We start from the raw sequence: 20,000 nt of genomic DNA, 5'->3' as shown, positions 1-20,000 counted from the left end.
CTCAGTTCCAAACATCAGGTAATCTATGAGTCAGCTTTGAGCAACTAAGCAGAAAATGGCTTATTAAGTGCTGTGAATGGAGGCCTGTCACACACGGTCACTGCCTGTGGGGTTTTGCTAGTCTCAGTGGGGAGCCAGCACATGTGCTCTAGAAAAAGCTAGGCAAGTTAGAATCTGTTAAGTAACAGTGGAGTATTAAGTCAGCCCTTAGCTTGTTTATTCTGTAAATTCATACCTCTAAGTCCTTATTCTACTTTTAACAAAATTGTCAATCAAGAGCTTGTAATTTCAAACAGCAGTCGGCCAGCAAATTGGTACGATTCAAGAAAGAACTAGTAAACATCTCATTAGCAGTTTGTTTAGGATCGCCTTTTCTGCTCGGAATATTGCCTCGATGCTAGGATCAGCGAAGCCACAGAAACAGGATTCACTGGAGTCTGCTTGGAAGGCTCTGTTCATAGCTAGGCCCTGGAGTAGTTTTTCCTTTACATCGTTTTTTAAAAGTCAAAGATGCATCCACAGTCATAAAACATCTGTTCATTTTTCCTCGTTCTTTTTTTAGCTCTTGCACATATTAGGCAACATTTTAAAAGTTTTAATCATGATGAAGATATAGGGTTGTTTTTTTTTCAAAAATTTTAAGTAAACATACTAAAGTATAAAGATACAGTTTTGCACTCTGCCTTTTTCACTTAACCTTGCTGTCGCTTTTTACTCATCCTACTTCCACTTTAGTGAGGAGAAGCAGCTGGGTGAGCCAGGGACACGGGAGATTTTGGTAAAGAACCATTTTTATTAGCATGGCATATTCTCTGTAAGATTTTGTGTCTTATGATATGGGCCAAATCTTAACATAAAATTTTTCAATTGTTTCAAAGACGTGTCTCAGGCATCCCAACTGTGAATCAGCCCATAAAAACAAAGAAGGAGTATTTGACAGAATGAAAGTGGCGTTGGATAAGGTAATTGAAATTGTGACCGAATGCAAACCAAATGGAGAGACAGACATTTCATCTATCAGTATTTTTACTGGAATTAAGGAATTCAAGGTAAGAATAGAGAGAATATATTTTGTTTTTTTCTTGCCATTTCAAAGAAGCATCATTATATGTAGTATCCATAGTTTTGTTTAATATTTTAGCATAGATACTTCACAAAGGCAGATATCTGTCTTTAAAACAATGCCACAGTGTACAAACTTAATATTCAGTAACATAAAGCTTAGTGTAGTTTGTACAGAGAACACTGGTCTAGGGTTATAGTAGCTGCTCTGGCCCTGTTTAGCTGTATGGTTTAGCTGTAGCCTCTTGTCCTCTGTTTAGAAGTGTTCCTTTCCCAGCTCTAGAGCAATGCCATACCATCATGGATGATTACAGACAGCAGATCTGGAATCTGCTGGAATCCCTGCTCTTCCTTGTGCTATAGAATAGATACTTTGAGACTGTAGTAATAGTGATAGCATTAATGATACTTAAAAATTTTAAGTGAACAATAATACATGCTAACATTTATCAAGCACTTATTCTGTGCCAGCCCTGTGCTTTAAATGTGCGTGTGTGTTTGTGTGTGTGTGTGTGTATCTCAATCTCACAAGAACTATTATTATTATTCCCATTATACTGTTGAGGAGACTGAGAAACAGAGATTAAGTAACTTGCCAGCTAGAAAGTACCACAGTTAGGATTTGAAAGTTGGCAGTCTGACTCCAGAATCCCCACCGTTTCAGGGCGGAACTCATGACAACTCAGATGGTGACAGTGCTCGCTCTTTAGTGAGAGCAGTGTCTAGTCGGGGAAGACCCAGGAAATTGTCTAACACAACTCCCTCATTTAATAGGTGGGAAAACTCGGACCCTGAGAAGTTCTCTCATATGCTGAGGGTTACCTCCCTCTCTAGTAGCTGGGGCTGTGACAAGGGTGGTATTCTTCCCATCTAAGTAGGAACATGGGGTGGAAGAAAGTAATGGAAAGGACACTTATTTTTAGACGTCATGCTCTCAATAAGTATTTTCTCATTTAATCTCTAACTTCCCTTTTAGACGCATATTACTATACCCATGTTTTTGAGGAGGAAAGCTAATATGTGGTAGAACCCTTGTTTAGAACCAGGACTTTCTGATCCCAAAGTCCATGACCTTTCAGTTTATACCTCTGAGTCTGTTTATATGCTGTCTGTCCTACTCCACATCTCCTCCTGAGGGGGAGGAAGCTACAGGGACCAGTCATTCTTTCAGAGTTTTTATTACTGAAAGGAATCTTAGAGATAATTTTTCTAATTCCCTCTTTTTGTTAAGGCTGAAGGGATAGATGTCAAAGGTCAAAGGATAATAAGGAAACAAGTAGGGGTAGAGCCAGGTCTTTGGCCTCTTGATGCTGCATTTCTGGTTCCAGGCCAACTAGGGGCAGCGTGGTACCTGTGGCCGCTGCCGACAGCTCCAGCTGCTGACCTTTTCGCCAGCGGGCGTTCTGCAGAGCAAAGCGGTCATGAATAGACTCAGTCTCACTGTCAGTGGTTATCTTCTTTGCATCTGTAGAGGGAAACTGAATACTTCATTTGTTACTTGGAATATATGAACAGATCTTATGAAAACATACAAATAAGTGGCTTTCAAAAAAAAACTCCACTAAGTTGCTGTTTAAAAGCATATAAATGTTCTCTTTAAAGGAAAATAAAAAAGTTTGACATAAATGGTATGTGGACTGATTTTTATGTTGTAATTCTGTTTAAATCCTCAAATTCTCAGGTTCTCATTGTCAATTCCATACCTCACTTTTATCCATGTTCTTTCCTAGCTTAAGGAAAAAAAAAAACGAAAAATCCTGTCTCCATAGAACAGAGTGATTACTGGAGATAACTTGGGCCAGGAGGAGAAGGGGAAGCTATTACTTCCCTGTGGCCTCTCGACCTTCCCAAATCTTGGTATTTTCAGGGATCATGTTAAAATGGGTCATATGTAAGGATTAATTTGGAATGATAGTTGTGAAAGGACTTTAAAGTGTGAAACAAATATAAGTTATCCTTATCAGCGCAAGAATTGTGCCCACAATCATGATCATCACCACCTACTGCCTCTCAGCCCAAGTTGTTTCTGTGACATATTTCAAGGGCTAGAGGTTAAATAAGGTTGAAGTGACATAGCATATCTCAGAAAGCTGAGAGAGAGAAAATTGTACTAGTGAACATGTGTTTGTCACACATTCAGGGAACTCTAAGCACAGGCTGGCTGAAGTGAAAGGAGGTTTAGGAGCTCAGAGAGATGAGATAGACTGTTAGAAAGATATGTAAAGACAAGACCCTGGAAGGTTTTGTGTTATGCGGTACAAGTTTGGGCTTGGTTTTATAGGTGTTGAGCCAATTAGAGGGAGGTGGCACTATCTGAAGAGGTATGTTTTAGAAAGATGATTGAGCTCCCCTGGTAGAGAATGTTTTGGTCAGGGAGGTACTGTTGGGGACATAAGACAAAATGTAGGGAGACTAGTTTTGCTGAATTAATGAAGGAAAAATTGATGCCTTTCCTAGTCCCTTCTGTACCCCATACCTTCCACACCATTCCCCCTGGGCTCAACACATTCATTTTTGGCTGTAACATCTTCCAGGACTTTGCCTTAGCGTTTTGTCAGATACAAATCCTTTACCTGGAAGCTGGTTCATTTTTCCTACCAGTTGCTACATGATAATGCTCCTTCTGCCTTAGTATTCATTGATCTTATAGAAATGCTTTGTTAACGACTATAGTAATAAAGCTCCCCACGGCCGTTGGTGGCTCTCGAGCAATGTGTCCTCCTGGGTTAGTGGACAATAAAGTCATCCCTGGATGCTGTATTTCTCCTGAGCTTTCAGACAGGGAAAGAAATTGCTAGCGTCTTCCTGGGCCCTGGGAGAAAGTACAGCCCATCTGGTTAGGTGGGAATGTTGACTCATGTGGATGTATATCCTTTTTGTTCTCAGATGGATATTGAAACTCTTCGGGAGGATCTTTATTTTCAGTCAAAAGAGACTCTCTCTGCGATGCTGGACGCCCTCTTGGAGCGCACGGAGGACTTTACTGATTGTGCCTATACCAGCCACGAGCACAGGGAACGCATCTTGGAACTGTCAGCCCAGGCCAGGATGGAACTGCAGCAGTTAATTTCTGTGTGGATTGAAGCTGTAAGAGCTTTATTTCATCAAAGTAAATCTTCTGTAATAGCTTTTCCCTGGAGCCCTGAGAGTTGTGGCAGGCGCCGTCACCACCAGGAGTGTGAATGTGGTCCAGAGTGGGCCAAGGGTGTCTCATTCCTTTTCTGCCCCCTACTTGGCCAGAGCATCCTTCCCATCAGCACTCACTGTATTCAACATTTCTAGGCCTGTTGTTTCTCATCCTGGCCAGTCTGGATTCTGTGCCACCATCACCATCACTATTTCACCCTTTCGTCCCCACTCTTCCACCAGACTCACCTCTGGAAAATTCCTCCCCACAATGCTTCTTCAGAGTGAAGAGCAGAGGTTCAACCAAGCCTAGAGGTTCTTGGAACCTGAGTCTTACTGCTGGAGCCATTCAGATGTGCACAGTTCTTAACTCTGAGGACAGCTGATTTACAGACACAAGGATTTAGAAAACTTACTGAGGTTTAGATGCAATGAAGACCAGGGTAGATCCAGCTGTCAGGTGAAAGATTTTTCCCTCTCACACAGATTCCTGGTCTCAGACTGGCGGGCAGCCACTTTAAGAGCCTTAAACAGGCTGCTGGTGCGCTTCAGACGTGGGAGTTATTTGGGCAAGAGTGGCAAGGACTGACAGAAGTGGTGCAACACACGAGGTGTGCACCCAGTCTCTTCTAGAGCGTGGATTACAGATTTGAAAGGTAGAGCCCTGAGACATGTCTCTGGCACCATTTATTTATTTCTTAGGCCTAGGATATGTCAAAAAAGTATTTAACATGGTTTACAACATACAGCATGGATAGAACAAATCTGGAAATCATGGACAAAAGCTTAGCCAGTAAAGATGAAGAAGGGTGAATGTGCCTGAGAGAGTCCAGCAGTCTGCTTCCTTGTGAAGAGATTGATTTATGAATGAAGGGTTGTATAAATCACAGATTTCCCTCATATTTTCTTGGCATCACAATATTGCAAATGCTCATATTAACAGGGAAACTTAACTACGGTAGAATGGTGTCAGGGATAAAAGCAGTATTTTGTGTTTAGTTTGAATTGTCTATGTGATATCTAATCTGAAGTGTAGATTGCTTCAGAATTAAATTTTAAGCCCAACATGCAATATAAAGAGTTTCTGTGAGGAAACGCTCTGTGTTGGGAATCCAGTTCTATCAATACTTAAATTTGCAGTTAGTACCTTTCACATGTTTCACAAGCACTTGGATCTCTGATTCTGCATGTCAGATGTATTTTTCATTCATTCACTTTTTCAGCAGTTGTCACTGAGTGCCTTTTATATGCCAGGCAACGAAAATCTGAAGATGAATAAGATAAAATCTTTGCCTGCAAGAATATTGCAATGTAGAAAAATGTGGGAAGGTGTGAGACGAGTACAAAAAACTTTGTAAGTGTCCTAAGAGAAAGTACAGATCATGTGTTGAGAGGGTTTGAAGGAGGTTGAATTTGTATTTATCTAGAGGAATCAAGAAGCTTCATGAAGAGATTGACATTTAACTGATTTATTCATTCAAAGAATTGAATACCTGCTACCCTCCATTTGCTGTGCCAGGTATTGTGCATTCAGTGGTGAGCAAAATAAATGTGATCCCAGCCTTCACAGAGCTTACCAAGGCCTAGTGAGGAAAATAGACTTTAAACAACAACAACAACAGAAATCAAAAGTACATATGTAACTGCAAACTAGGATGATTACTTAGAGAAAAGGTTAGAGAGGGTAAGAAGAGGGTCTAATCTAAACTGTGTGATCTAAGAAGGCCTTTCTGAGAAAGAGACATTTATGTAAGGACTTGAAGACGAATAGGGTTTTAATTTTTATCTAGGTTAAGAATGAAGAGATGAGAATTCCAGGCAGAAGATAAAACAGATTAGTTTTAGACATGATAAATTTATTAAAGAAAATTAGATTTAAAAAATTCACCTGTTTAGAGTAGAAAAATGTAACTAAATAACTAAAATTCTCTTTTCCACTCTAACCATAAACAGGTGAATTTTAAAAATCTACTTTTCTTATAGTTCACAGATGATATTAAAATTTTATTATGTTTGTAGTTTGAGTAAAATTGGAATTACAAGATGAAAAAGATAACTCTTCACATGTACTTTTAAAACTTTTTAGCAAAGAAAGAAAACAAAGAGCATCGATGAAGAACTGGAACTCGCTATATTGAAAATCAGTCACAGCCTCAGTGAACTTAAGAAAGAAGTAAGTATAGTTTGACATCTAGCCTCTTTTAATTCTTTGCAAGTTGTCATGTTGTATGGTATATATAAAATGCCTTAGCATTAGTATGTTCCTGTGCCCAGAAAATGTTTGTAACGTTTTCCTTTGACCTAGTTATTTTGAAGCCACTGTTTTATTAGTGCCATCATTCTCAAAGCTTGTACACAAATATTTATAACAGCCCGAAACTGGAAACAATCTAAATTTCCAGGGAATTCCCTGGTGGTCCAGTGGTTAGGACTTCACGCTTTCACTGCCAAGAGCGTGGGTTCAATCCCTGGTTGGGGAACTGAGATCCTGCAAGTGACGTGGTACGGTCAAATAAATACATAAATAAATAAATATCCATCAACAGGGGAATCAATAAATGAATTTTGGTATAACTATCAAATGCTATTCAATAAAAAGGAACACTATCGATACGGGTAACAACATGGATGAATTGCTTAAACGTTACACTGAGTGAAAGAAGTCAGACACAAAAGTGTGTGTGTGTAATTCTGTTTAGAAAAAATTCTTAAAAAGGCCAAACTGATTTATAGTGACAGAAACCAGCTCAGTGACTGCCTGGGGTCAAAAGTAGGGGGGGGGGCTTCCCTGGTGGCGCAGTGGTTGAGAGTCCGCCTGCCGGTGCAGGGGACGCAGGTTTGTGCCCCGGTATGGGAGGATCCCACATGCTGTGGAGCGGCTGGGCCCGTGAGCCATGGCCGCTGGGCCTGCGCGTCCGGAGCCTGTGCTCCGCAATGGGAGGGGCCCCAACAGTGAGAGGACCGCGTAACGCAAAAAAAAAAAAAAAAAAAAAAAAAGTAGGGGGATACTTACTACAAAGGGGCATGGGAGAACTTCTTGTGGTAATGGAAGTGTCGTAAATATTGATTATGGTGGTAGTTACTTGGGTGTAAATGTTTGTCAAAACTCATCGAACTGTACCCTTGGTACATTTTGTTGTATATAAATTATACCTTAATAAAGTTGATATTTTAAAATGTTCTTTTGGCTGTGAAGATTTCCCTGTTCCCTAGATGAAAACTTTATCATCTAATGACTTATTTGGTCACTCTTAGGTAATTGAAAGTCACTTTAAGTCAGGACTTTGTGAACTACAGCCAGGCTGTTTTTATAAATAAAGTTTTTTTGGGGGACACAGTTCTGCCCATTTGAGTTGGGTAGTTGCGACTATGTGGCCTGAACAGCCTAAAACATTTACTCTCTGGCCCTCTACAGAAAATGTTCATCAATCCCTGCTTTAGGTCATAAAACACAAACTCAGTTCAAAAATGAGAATGTTCGTTCCAATATATTAATCAGTATTTTGATTCATTCAATTGTAGGGCTTTGCTCCTGTTCCCCACTCCTCTAGCTCGCCTAGGGCTTTTGGGGGAATTGTGGTCTCTTGTCTCTTTTTCAGGCCCTTCATCCCCTATTATCTAGCTTCTGTTCCAGATCTTTGCCAGGTTGTGGCACAGGGAAAGAAGAGAGGAAGTGGGGAGTTCTTAGTGATTGGTGCCCTTACGAGATGCACTAGGCTCGAACATGTTTAAAGCTGACTTTCTCTGTCGTGAATACTTGAGTGTGCTCTTCAGAGGCTCTCCTGGTGCCTCCCCTGACCAGCCCCTTACTTTGTAACTTCTGTGCCACTTTGCTCCCTCCATTTTGGGGTGTGCCTGGGAGGGGACTCACAGCGAGCACCAGAAAGACCCTCCTCACAAAAACTTTTCTTCTCATTTATCTCTAATTTCTTTGTTCTTTTATATTTTTTAAGAGAGTCAAGGGCTCAAGAGAATGAATTGGTTTGGGGGAGTTTCATATATAAATTATCTGGTGATGTTTCATTGACCTCTGTTGAAACCTTCATTTTAACATCCTATTAAACATTAGAAGGATATGGTCTTCTACGGTTTAAAAAAAGCCTACTCATTTTTTCCAGCCTATTCAATTTTAACTAAACTATTGTTAAGACTGTGACTATCAGTTGAAGATAAAATCTTTTTTTTTTTTTTTTTTTTTGTGGTACGCGGGCCTCTCACTGCTGTGGCCTCTCCCGTTGCAGAGCACAGGCTCCGAATGCGCAGGCTCAGCGGCCATGGCTCACGGGCCCAGTCGCTCTGCGGCATGTGGGATCTTCCCGGACCGGGGCACGAACCTGTGTCCCCTGCATCGGCACGCGGACTCCCAACCACTGCGCCACCAGGGAAGCCCTGAACAAAAAATCTTTTGGTGATAGACTGAGTGGCTTTCCATAAGCTTCACTTTCCTTACCTCTGAAATGGATATAATAACATCAACCTAGAAGAATTTTTATAAGGATTGAGGGAGATAATGTCTGTAAAGCTACTTTCAGTACCTTACACAGAGCAGGAACTTCATGTTTATTCACCCTTCTTCCCTTGGAGTTTATAAGTTGTCTCCAGAACCATTTGTAAGATTTACGTGACCTTGAACAAGTCACTCAGTCTCTAGGGACCTGTTTCATAGTTTGTAAAATAAAAGGCTGGCATTAGCTATCTTCTATGACCCTGATGGTTAAACAAAATCTTTTGAATTCTTACGTGCATTTAATTTCCAAAGGAAAATACATTTTAATGTCTTTGTTTCTGACTGTAATTATTCTCACTTGATTTCATGAAAGTGGACTACCCTATTGTTAATTTTGTACAAAGTCCTGCAGTTTGAATGGACATTGGATTACTTCCAGGAAAAAAAGAATCACTTCATTCAAATAGGCTTAATTAAAAATCAGATTTTCCTTAGGACAGTGTTATTAAAAATGATCTCTTTCTGGTGAACCCCAAAATAACCTGTCATAACATTTTTTTTAAAAGGCAGGATAAGGAGAAGAAAAGATTTTGGAGTTAATAGTATGCAGAGATGTTCAGTGAGAGTGAGCAGTGCTTAAAATCCATTCCGCCTAAAGTTAAATAAAACCTTGAGGTTTTCATTATCCTTTTATCCATCATTTCTCCTGTGACCCAAGAGTTAGACAGTAAAGCTGTGGAGAGCAATATAGATAAACTGTGAGCCCCCGAGGAAGGGGTTGTGTCCTACTTGTTATGTATGTCCAGCCTTTAGTTCAGTTCCTGCCATAATGTAGGTATTTAATAAAATTTGTTGAATATATATTTTATGTATACATACATGTATGTGTGTGTGTATATATATATATATATATATACACACACACACACCCCCCTCAGCAGATCAAGTGGCACTGATATGAGGTTGCTACTCTTTAGTTTTTAAAGTACTCATGAGGTTTTTGGTCACAAAACCTTATTGTTTGTTGTCTTTTTTTCATTACCCTTCACTCCCCACATCTGCAGCTTCATAGTACAGCAGCTCAGCTGGCAGCAGATCTGGTAAAATACCACGCTGATCATGTGGTTCTCAAAGCATTAAAACTTACTGGAGTAGAAGGAAATTTAGAAGGTTTGGCTGAATATGCCTGCAAACTCTCTGAACAGAAAGAGCGGCTTGTTGAGGTGAGCAGTAGGTTGCTTGTTAAAGAAACTGTAGTTTAATGAAAGCTGTACTATCATCAGGTAATATTAACACAAATACCGTTTTTGGTTTACTCATAAGGACGTTTTCTCTCTTGCCTTTGGAATCTTAAAACTATCATGTTTATCTGTTCTGTTCTTACAACAATTTGTCCTCTAAAACAAAACAATAAAAAATGCTAGAACCCACAAATGCCCTTCTTAACCTTCTTCCTTATCCCATCAAAGAGATTAGATCTTGGAGCAGAGCAGTGGAGATACAGCGTAGGACCTTGTTTGTATTTGAATCTTTTGAGTCTCAGCAGGAAAGAGATGGCACATTCACATGAGGTTGATCTTAAGAGGGTTTAATAAAGGAGCCATTTACAATTGCATGGATAGGATGTGGGGAAACCCTGAGAGTACAGGAATTGGGGCTAGTGACAGCAGAGCTGGTACTACTCCTACAACCAAATTAACAGGGGGAGTGAGTGGTTTCTGGAAACTGGAAGGGCACAGAGTCCTTCAGAGAGCCTTGAGTAGTTGTGGTTTTAGGACTAGACATAGAGACAGCCCACGGCAACCTGCAGGGAAAGAGCATGAGAATAAAGGCCCTTCCCCTCCTCATCCCTGCTGCTGTATTGCTGGGGCTTCCCATTGGCCAAACACAGCTGTAGACCACATAGGTCAGTCTCCCAAGATGGAAAAAGAGTGGATATGGAGGGACAAAGAGAAGACACTCAGCACAGTATTCCTTCTCGGAATCTCTTCTGTTCTGCCCAAATCTTTGTTATGTGTTACTGGTGCTTTACCTGCCCCTTTTGTTATAATTCCAATTATTGATTGATATTGTAAGCCTTCTACCTATTGAGAATGTCAGACATCTGCTAGTAAAGAAATGTATACTTAAGCCATGTACACGTGAAGAATATATCCCCTTGTCTGTATGAGGTACATCCCAGTCAACATGTATATTAATGCACAGATATGAACCACCTAGCTGTGTTCATATTATCTAATGTCCCCTGCTCACTGAATCTCACATACTAATGGTTAGAAGGAACTTTTAGACTAACTAAGCTAGCTTCCTCTCCTTTATTTGTTTACATCTGAAAACTACTAGGGAGCATTCTTAAAATGACTGTAGATACATCTCCTTTTTAAAATAGATCTGATGCGTTTTGTTTATAAATCAAGTATTATGACTGCAGGCAAACTTGCTAATTATAGGAATCCTGCAGCAAATCTTCTTAAAAAGTGAAAAAAAAAATTTATCCCTAATTTTCTGTTTTAAGCCTCAAGAAATTATTGAAAAATTATTTTCAAAAATTTTCATTGATACAGGCTCTTTACTCATTATATCAGTCTTGCCTAATCGAGTGTTATCTTCAGTAAAAGGTGTGTTAATTGACAGGGAGAAATGTTATTTGTTGGCAGAAAGAATGTGTAGCTTGTGGTAGCTGACATAGTTTAGCTGAGAGACCTTGGATAAGTCCTTCTCTGAGCCACGTTTCTTCATACGTAAAATATGTGGGCACTACAAGGTCCTTTCAGGATTCCTCTTGGTTCTAATATTCTGTGACCACCTTGCCATGATCAGATAGGAAGTAGAAACAGTAGGGTATATGCTAATAAACCCGTATTTGTTCCTGCTTTGCTCCTAGAGAATCCGTTGGTAACCAATGCAATGTTATAATAATCTTATTAATGTACAAATTTATTTTTATAGGTTTTAATGTTTTATTTTCTTTGTTAATTACAAAATGATGCTATATATTGTGAAGAATGAGAAAGTTGAACTATAGAAATGGTTTTTTGTAGACCTGTCGATTGTTGAGACATGTGTCTGGGACAGAACCTCTTGAAATAACCTGTATACATGCAGAGGAGACATTTCAGGTGACTGGCCAGCAGGTATGATCAACAGCAGATCGTTCCTTCCATATTATGTTTTATCTGAGTGTCATAACAAATTGTGCACAAGGAAGACACAAATGGTTCTGCAAAACTACGAGCCAAATCTACTGAGTGAAATGAAGGTAATGGAATTTTTGTTGGTAGTGTGCCAGAACATTCCATTGGATTATCTGGTCGTCTGCCAAATTAGAGATTGGCCCATTTAATTGATGCCCTAGTTTATATCTATTTAATTGAAGCCATTTACAATACAGGTCGTTATAACATGTTTGAAAACTAAGTTATCATTATGTGATAAGCCATAAAAACACTCACATGTTTTGACACAATAATTCCTAAGGGCATAAGGAGATTAAAAGAAAAATAAAAACAATACTTGTTACATTACTTATAATAAGATTCAATTGGAAGCAAAATAACAATCTTAAGTTAGGCAAATCGTGTATTATGATGTTACAGTAATAATTTTGATAACTAGAATTAGCAACATCAAAAAATGTTTCATTAAAATGTTATGTGACAAAAGCAGGATACAGACTTGTTTATATGCTATAATTGCTACTATATAAAATGTACATATATAAGAAAATGACTCTAAGAATGTGCAGAAATGAAAGTTCTGCTTGTTAGGGAGAATTGTGAGTTATTTTTTTCTGAATTCTCTATAATATGACTTCATTTTTATAATTTTCAAAAGCATTTTAACAATTGATATCGCATTTAATACTGTCTCTGTCAAATTAAGGGAAAAAGGGAGGGACAGAAGTTCCTTTTCCTTTTAGGTCTAAGCTTGAAAATACAATTTACCAGGTGTATTTGTTTCATTCATCATGGCAGCCAAAAGGACTTACTCCTTATTGTATTATTGGATGGCAGATGTCGAGCCCCTGGATTTATAGTTGAGAACAGCAAAAGCAGCTTAGAGACAAAGGTGGTGTGTGCCCTCTAGCAGACCCAAGTTGGATGCTGGAAGGATGTTTATGCTCCCCGTGGAGAACAGTATCAAAAGCTTCTCACGGAAACAGGAACTATCTGAGTGACGCTCAGCAGTGACCATCGGCTGAGCATTTTATTATAACCAGAGGATCTCTGTTTATTGGGAGAAACCAAGGCTTCAATATTTACTTGTCCATTTGGGAGTCATACTACTTGCCTTGGCCTTAAATGTATTTCAGTAGAGCTAAAGTTTGACTCTCCTGCCATATACAATCGGCTCTTGTTATCCTCAGGCCCTGCTTGCTATTTGGTTGTAATTCTCTGCTTACTGTTTTCATTGCAGCAGGGATATTAGGAAAAGTATATTTTCTTTTGCAGGATGGTGATAGATAGAGCCTGCTGTCAATTTCTGTAACTTGAGAAGCTTTTTCTATTCCCATAGCCTCAGCTTTTATTCCTAGTCTTGACTATCGGTCTCACAAAGGGATAATTTAAGAAAACAGAGCATGCCTCTAGGAGAATTTATATTACTTCTGGATACCTCTGCTTTAGCAATGTCATTTTTATATTTCCTTTACAATGTTACAGCATATCCAGGGCACAGTGGAACAGTTTCCACGCTGTACAGTGGCTCCTGGTTGAGAAGGCGGCACTGCTGCATCTAGCTTGTAGTCCATGGCGAGCCATGTGCCCACGTTCCCTGAAGATGGGGAACCTTGTTCTACTCTGAAAGCTGCCACCTGCTTGTCAAGCCTGTGCCTGTGGGACTGTGCTCACCCAGGAGGAGCGCCTAGGTCTAATTCTCTCGAAGGCAGCCTGACTCTGACCATAGCAGATTTTTTTTTTAATTGAAGTACATTGATTTACAATGTTGTGTTAGTTTTCTAGTGTACAGCAAAGTGATTCAGTTTATATATATATTTTTTTCTTTCTCATATTCTTTTCCATTACATATCAGTTTCTGAAACCTCTTCAGTGACTTCCTATCTCACTCAGAGTAAAGTCCATCTTTACTGTGCGTGTTTCTCCATCATGTGGCCATTGGTGACCTTCCTTTTTTTTCATGTCAGTCCAGTCACACTGACCTACTGGCTGTTGTTAAAATGTATCAGAACTGTTCCCACCTCATTCCCAAACGACTTTCCCTAGGTTTCCCTGTGGCTCCCTCACCTTCTTCAGTTCTTTGCTTACATGCCACCTTTGCAGGTGACCACCTAACTTAAAATACTGTGACTGCCTAACACCCTCCATCCTCCTTGCCCTTTGTTTTTGTACATATCGTTCATCATCTAAGATATTTCATAATTTACTTACATGTTTTTAATTACCTGTCTCCCCACATTATAATATGAGCCCCATGAAGAGAGGAACATTTATTTGTTTCATTCACAACTGTTTCCCCAGCACCTGGAACATGGGTACAGTGCCGGGCATACAGCAGGTGAATGAAGAGTCATATATTAGTTACTTGGTATCTTTGAGTCTCAGTTTCTCCAGCTGTAAAATGGGAACAGTGCTTATTGAGAAGGATACTATTTTGTTTGTGTGTTTTTGAGGATTAATACTAATGTATATCAAGCACCTATCACAGTACCTCAAGGATATATCTACCATGTCCTCATAGGTGTATGTGTATGTTACTACTACTACCACTACTACCACCACCACTACCACTACCAGTACTAATACCGATTCTGCTACCTCTACAACTACTGCCACTACTACTACCAGTACCAGTACTAATACCAGTGCTGCTACTACCGTCACTACCACTATCATCACTACGACTACTGCTACCACCACTACTGCCACCATTACTACCACTGTTACTAATACTACCACTACTACACCATCTCTTCTTCTGCAGTATACAGTACACTCTTTGTAGTCTAACTCTGAATTATGCTATGGAAATAACTTTGTTGAAACAGAACTTTCCTTGAATAAAGATAATTGCTCCCTGAATAAAGGCTTATATATAATAATGCCTACTATTTATCTATAGATAAGATTATAAGAAACAGTAAGTTTTGTATGTCCATACTGCCCAACATAGGGCTTATGTGTGGAAATTGCTTTGTAGTTGTGTCATTGAGTGATTTGAACAGTACAGGCTTAAGTTTGGTTTCCAATATGATTCTGAGAGGTAAGATTTTGAAACTCACACCTGTGTATATTGTTTCTTTAGATAATTTCTGCTGCTGAAACTTTGACATTGCATCCATCTAGTAAAATTGCTAAAGAAAATCTAGATGTATTCTGTGAAGCCTGGGAATCCCAAATTAGTGACATGTTAACACTGCTGAGAGAAATCAATGATGTGTTTGAAGGAAGACGAGGTGAGAAACTGTCCGTATATTGAAATATGTTAGTATTTTAATGTAACTATTAGTTTTTTAATGTCAAACCTCAGATGCAAAATGAATAACTTGTTATTACCCAACTGGGTTATTTTTATAGTAAAGTATCTTCCACAAAAAATTATAAAAATGTTACTTGTCCTTCATTTTAGTATCAAAGCAGTAAAATTTGCTGTACAACAATATAGTAGATTCCTTTGAATTAATATTAACAATCTAGTTTTCTTATTGAAATTGTCATTTTTATATTTCTTATAAATTGCTTTTTAGTTTTAGTACAAATGCTCTTCTGTAATACGATAGTTCTCTGGTGTAATTCTACTAACTTCATAATGAAATGAATGTAGTTATTTGATTTTCGAATTGCTTTCCTTCCACTTGGATGGAATCTCTTTCCTTGATGACTACGTAATCTTGGAATATTTCCTTTGGTGGGTAAGTTCATTGGTATTTCTACAACATGTAGAATAGCACCATACAATATACAGAAGGCATAATTTTTACTCTTTATTTTAACATCAAGTTGGAGTTTTGTTTATTTCCCATTGTACTGTGTATCCAGTTATCTATGTTTATGTGTTTTTATGTATTTCCTTTCTAATGGCTTCTGTTAGTGTCGAGCATGCTTGTTTTTTTAAATTAAAATGTCATTTAAAGTCATAATAACATCAAATTACATATTTATTTTTACTGAATATGAACATCTAAACATTTCATTTTTTAAAAAATACCCATTTAGGGTAATTGATGATTTGCTTAAAAATCAGGGAATGGTAGACTTTAGATATTACATAATTTGTAACGTGTAATAAATGCTTACCATGCTTCTGCATTTAAAGATTTCTGTGATAGCTAGTCTGAACGGCATATCATTTTGATGCTTTGATAAAGTACTTACAGCTGCATTTTTTAAAACAAATTTATTTATTTTTGGCTGTGTTGGGTCTTCATTGCTGTGTGCGGGTTTTCTCTAGTTGTGGCGAGCGGGGGCCACTCTTCATTGCGGTGCGCGGGCTTCTCATTGCTGTGGCTTCTGTTGTTGCGGAGCATGGGCTCTAGGTGCGCACGCTTCAGTAGTTGTGGTACAGGCTCAGTAGTTATGGCTCGCGGGCTTTAGAGTGCTGGCTCAGTAGTTGTGGCGCACAGGCTTAGTTGCTCCGCGGCATGTGGGATCTTCCCGGACCAGGGATCAAACCCATTTCCCCTGCATTGGCAGACGGCTTCTTTTTTTTTTTTTTTTGGCGGTACGCGGGCCTCTCACTGTTGTGGCCTCTCCCGTTGCGGAGCACAGGCTCCGGACGCGCAGGCTCAGCGGCCGTGGCTCACGGGCCCAGCCGCTCCGCAGCATGTGGGATCTTCCCAGACCAGGGCACGAACCCGTGTCCCCTGCATCAGCAGGTGGATTCTTAACCACTGCACCACCAGGGAAGCCACGCTGCATGGGTTTTTATGTGAGGCAAGTTTTATATATTAAAAGGTAAATTGATATAATTGATCCATATTTAAAGAAGAATGATCACTTTGCCATAAGACTTGTTTAAGAAATGAAGAGAAGAAGCTTCCTGGTCTTTCTGAGCGCTAGACTAGCATCCCCTACAGATAGACTAGAGTTGAAACAGGAAGATCCTATACTTATTTTTGGCCTACGTGGTCACTGTGGTTTCTTTTACTTTCGAACTGGATATTATGTAAATGATCTCTTCTTTAGGTTTGGGTCACCTGTCCCCCCCCCCCCCCAAATCAGGGTTATCTTAACTTCCTAAGTGCTGAACAGAAGTTCTTCTTTAGGTGGGACACTGCTGCCTTTGATCAATGGGACACCCATTGTTTAACTGGTAGTATCTTGCTGTTCAGAGGCATCCTTACTTATGTGGGGTTAGTTGAGATAGAGTTGCTTAATTTCTTTTATTGTCTTTTTTTTTTTTTCCTGACTGTTATCATGAAGCTCATAAGATAGCTTTTCTGCAAAGAAGCCCAACTCTGAGTCAGCCACTGTTGACTGAACTGAGTCCAGTGGCACAGTGCTGCTCTTCCTGTTCTGTATGGTTATTAGGACAAGGCTGCCTGTTTCCTCACACCTGCCCACTGCAAAGGACAGAGTGTATTCTTCAGATTCTGGTTTCTCTTTGCTACTGGTATAACTCATATTATAACTATTACTGGAAAACCTTTGCTCTATTTTAGCCACTTTAGTTCTGCTCTGCATATCTTGACTCTTCTGACTAGGAAACTTAGATACGTTTGCAAGTATCAGTTAGCCAAGCAATTAAGTAGCAAACAACATGCTAAGCAATGAAAAAGAGCCTTTAGTGTTCGCATATTTGAAGTCCGTCTGAGAGCTAGGTTATTGTCCCCTTACCCAGAGACCCTTAGATTTCATAATAGGGCCTCCTGGGATTGTTTTAAGAGCTCAAAACTCAATATTTGTCTTCCTCCCTTTCTGCCTTCATCCAGTTCTGCCTTCAGGGAGGCCATGGCCTTTGTATTAGAAGGGACCTAGATCCAAAAGACTCCACCTTTCCTTAGTGATAAGTATGTATCAACATTTAGAATTTGAGATTCTCTTAGACAAATAAACATCAAAAAGAAGCTTTCTCTCATAGCCTGCAGATTCTATCCCTTATTTAAGGAAGCTGAATTTCTTTTGTTATATTTGAACCATCTTGAAGTTAATCTGACTAAGCTTCAGTTTATAGAGATGTACCAGGTTCCATAGCTCTGCACCTATTTTATTGCTTGGCAGACTGGACGCATGAGGTGCTGTTCACTGAAATGGGGCGAACAGGAAGAGGAACATGCTTGTGGATAAATATGAGCTTACTTGGGGGATGTATGAGTCGGGAACAAGGGAGTGATCCATCCAGACGAGATGCTGGGGCCATGATAGTGGAAATGAAGATAAGAGGACTGATTCAAGAATTTTATCAGTAATATTAGTATGATTTGATGATTAATTGAATGTAGAGGTAAGGGAGAGTTTGAGGGTAACAACTGGGTTTGGTCTAATCCAAATTCTAAAATACCCCCGTCCTACTCCTGAGGTTAGTTAATAATCTGCCTAGCCTTTAGTGGTTAGGGATTCATTTTAAGTGGGTCTGGGGACATGAATTTTTTTCTGATGGATCATGCCATATAAAGCCCCTTTCAGAACCAAAAAAGCTAATTATAAGAACTTCTAATAAGGAATAATATTGCACATCTTCAGTGAAATAATGAGGCTTTCCTGTCCTTGGGGGATTAGCTTTATTTTGTAGAGATGCAGAAAAACTCTGGATATTGAAAATGGACAGCAGTTAGGTTGTCATGAGAAATCATTTTGCTATCCTCATAAGCTGAGAGGGCCTTTGAACTTAATTCTGGACTTAATTTATCTGGAGGTGTAAACTCAGAAGTAAAGATGGCACAAGTGTCACGTTGATTTAGGGAGTATTAAACTTATAATACCCCTGTGAAGACAGTGCTTCAAAAACAATTCTGTACATCAAAGTCTGTACCAAATATATTTTTTTCATGTTCACCAACCAAATTACAATTTTATTTCTCAGTCACATGTAATTAATAGACTAAGTTATCAAAACTAATATGCTAACATTTCTGTTTATTTAATAATATTTTAAAAATTAAATGTGAATAGTAGAAAATTTGTTTTAAGTTATATATGTTATTTGTAGGAGAGAAGTATGGCTACCTTTCACTTCCAAAGCCAATGGTAAGTAGAAAACCTTTGTGCACTTGAGAATGTTTTTATTCAGAATTCAAATTATGCTCTTGTTGCCTATTGCTGCCCCCACGACCTCCAATGATTGACATGACAAAAAAAAAGTTAGGATGTTAAATGTTGACTGTTCAGAATTGTTATTCTGAGTAGCAGTCTAGATGTAGCCCATAGTTTGATTATTTGTGTTAGATTTGAGGGATTGAGGGAATACGTAACAGATCTTATGATTAATAAGAAGCCATAATCTGAAGTCAGAGGTCTTTTTGTTCTTCATATCTTGGGTCTAATTCACAAGGTCATGTTGGAACAATTTTATGCAAACTAATAACTTTCTTAATTTTCTTGATGAAAATAAGCCATTCTGTTTATATTTAGAGGCTTGAAATGCTTTATTTAGCTTTACACAATTGAAGCTGATGCATCTTGACTGCATTGCAAAATAGTGCCCACTAGATGGCAGGCTTGGTTACATTATTAAGATGGTTTCTGTACCTTTTCAGGCAATTCCCTTTTGGTCTTCATTAAACACTTTGATAATAATAATTTGTAAAAGTAAAAATAAAAATAAAGAAAACACAGCTAAATTTAAAAGAATAAGATGGGGTTGTAAGATTCTAAATAAAATAAAACCTAAAAACCTCTAGGGTATTCTTAACTTTCTTAAATGCTTTATAAGTTGCTTTATGCTAGACTAAGGAAGAAGATGCACATGATGTGACTATACAAGGAGGAGCCGAAGAGATCATTGGTCATCTCTGTTTATTTTCTAATAAACCTAAGAGGCAGCCTGTGTGTGTGTGTGTGTGTCCATGCCTCTTTATAGATTCCCTGTATTTACTTTCCATCCTTTACCTTCTCCTATTTATTCTGTAGTAAACAGGATTAGAAATTTTCAAAAGGGCAATGTTAAATGAACAAATATAAAAGATGGGATAGAAAAAAGAAAAAGTTGAGGCTCTTCTATTCTGCAGTTAAACTGGTGACAGAATAGCTGGTCAGAAGCAATAAGTCATGGTAATAATAAGGGAAACAAAAAACGGAGAAGAACACATATACCTCAAAGCTATCTTCTTAATAAGCTAAGTGGGCACATGTGTGTTTTGTTTTATGATAGTCTGTATTTTGTGTACATGTGTGTGAATGTATACTCTGTGTGTGTGTGTGTGCATGCATGTGTGTGTGTGGATGGTTTAAATAAATGTTTCCTTTAAAAA

The 20,000-nt window shown here is 38.8% G+C and overlaps 1 protein-coding gene across 1 annotated transcript in view; it reads left to right on the top strand.

Moving 5' to 3' along the window:
• CTNNAL1 (catenin alpha like 1) overlaps positions 1-20,000 on the top strand; it is a 59,906-nt gene that overhangs the window by 28,773 nt on the left and 11,133 nt on the right. Inside the window, exons 6-12 of the mRNA XM_081237157.1 lie at positions 879-1,049; positions 3,949-4,149; positions 6,275-6,361; positions 9,700-9,858; positions 11,677-11,769; positions 14,897-15,047; positions 18,740-18,777. Of these exons, the coding sequence (XP_081093283.1) occupies positions 879-1,049; positions 3,949-4,149; positions 6,275-6,361; positions 9,700-9,858; positions 11,677-11,769; positions 14,897-15,047; positions 18,740-18,777 (900 nt within the window). The remainder of the gene's footprint in view (positions 1-878; positions 1,050-3,948; positions 4,150-6,274; positions 6,362-9,699; positions 9,859-11,676; positions 11,770-14,896; positions 15,048-18,739; positions 18,778-20,000) is intronic.

Source organism: Mesoplodon bidens (assembly GCF_964165515.1).
Source record: "Mesoplodon bidens genome assembly, chromosome: 6".
In the NCBI taxonomy this organism is placed as follows: Eukaryota; Metazoa; Chordata; class Mammalia; order Artiodactyla; family Ziphiidae; genus Mesoplodon; species Mesoplodon bidens.
The sequence above is the reverse complement of the archived record's forward strand: the minus strand, read 5'-3'. Positions and strand labels throughout refer to the sequence as shown.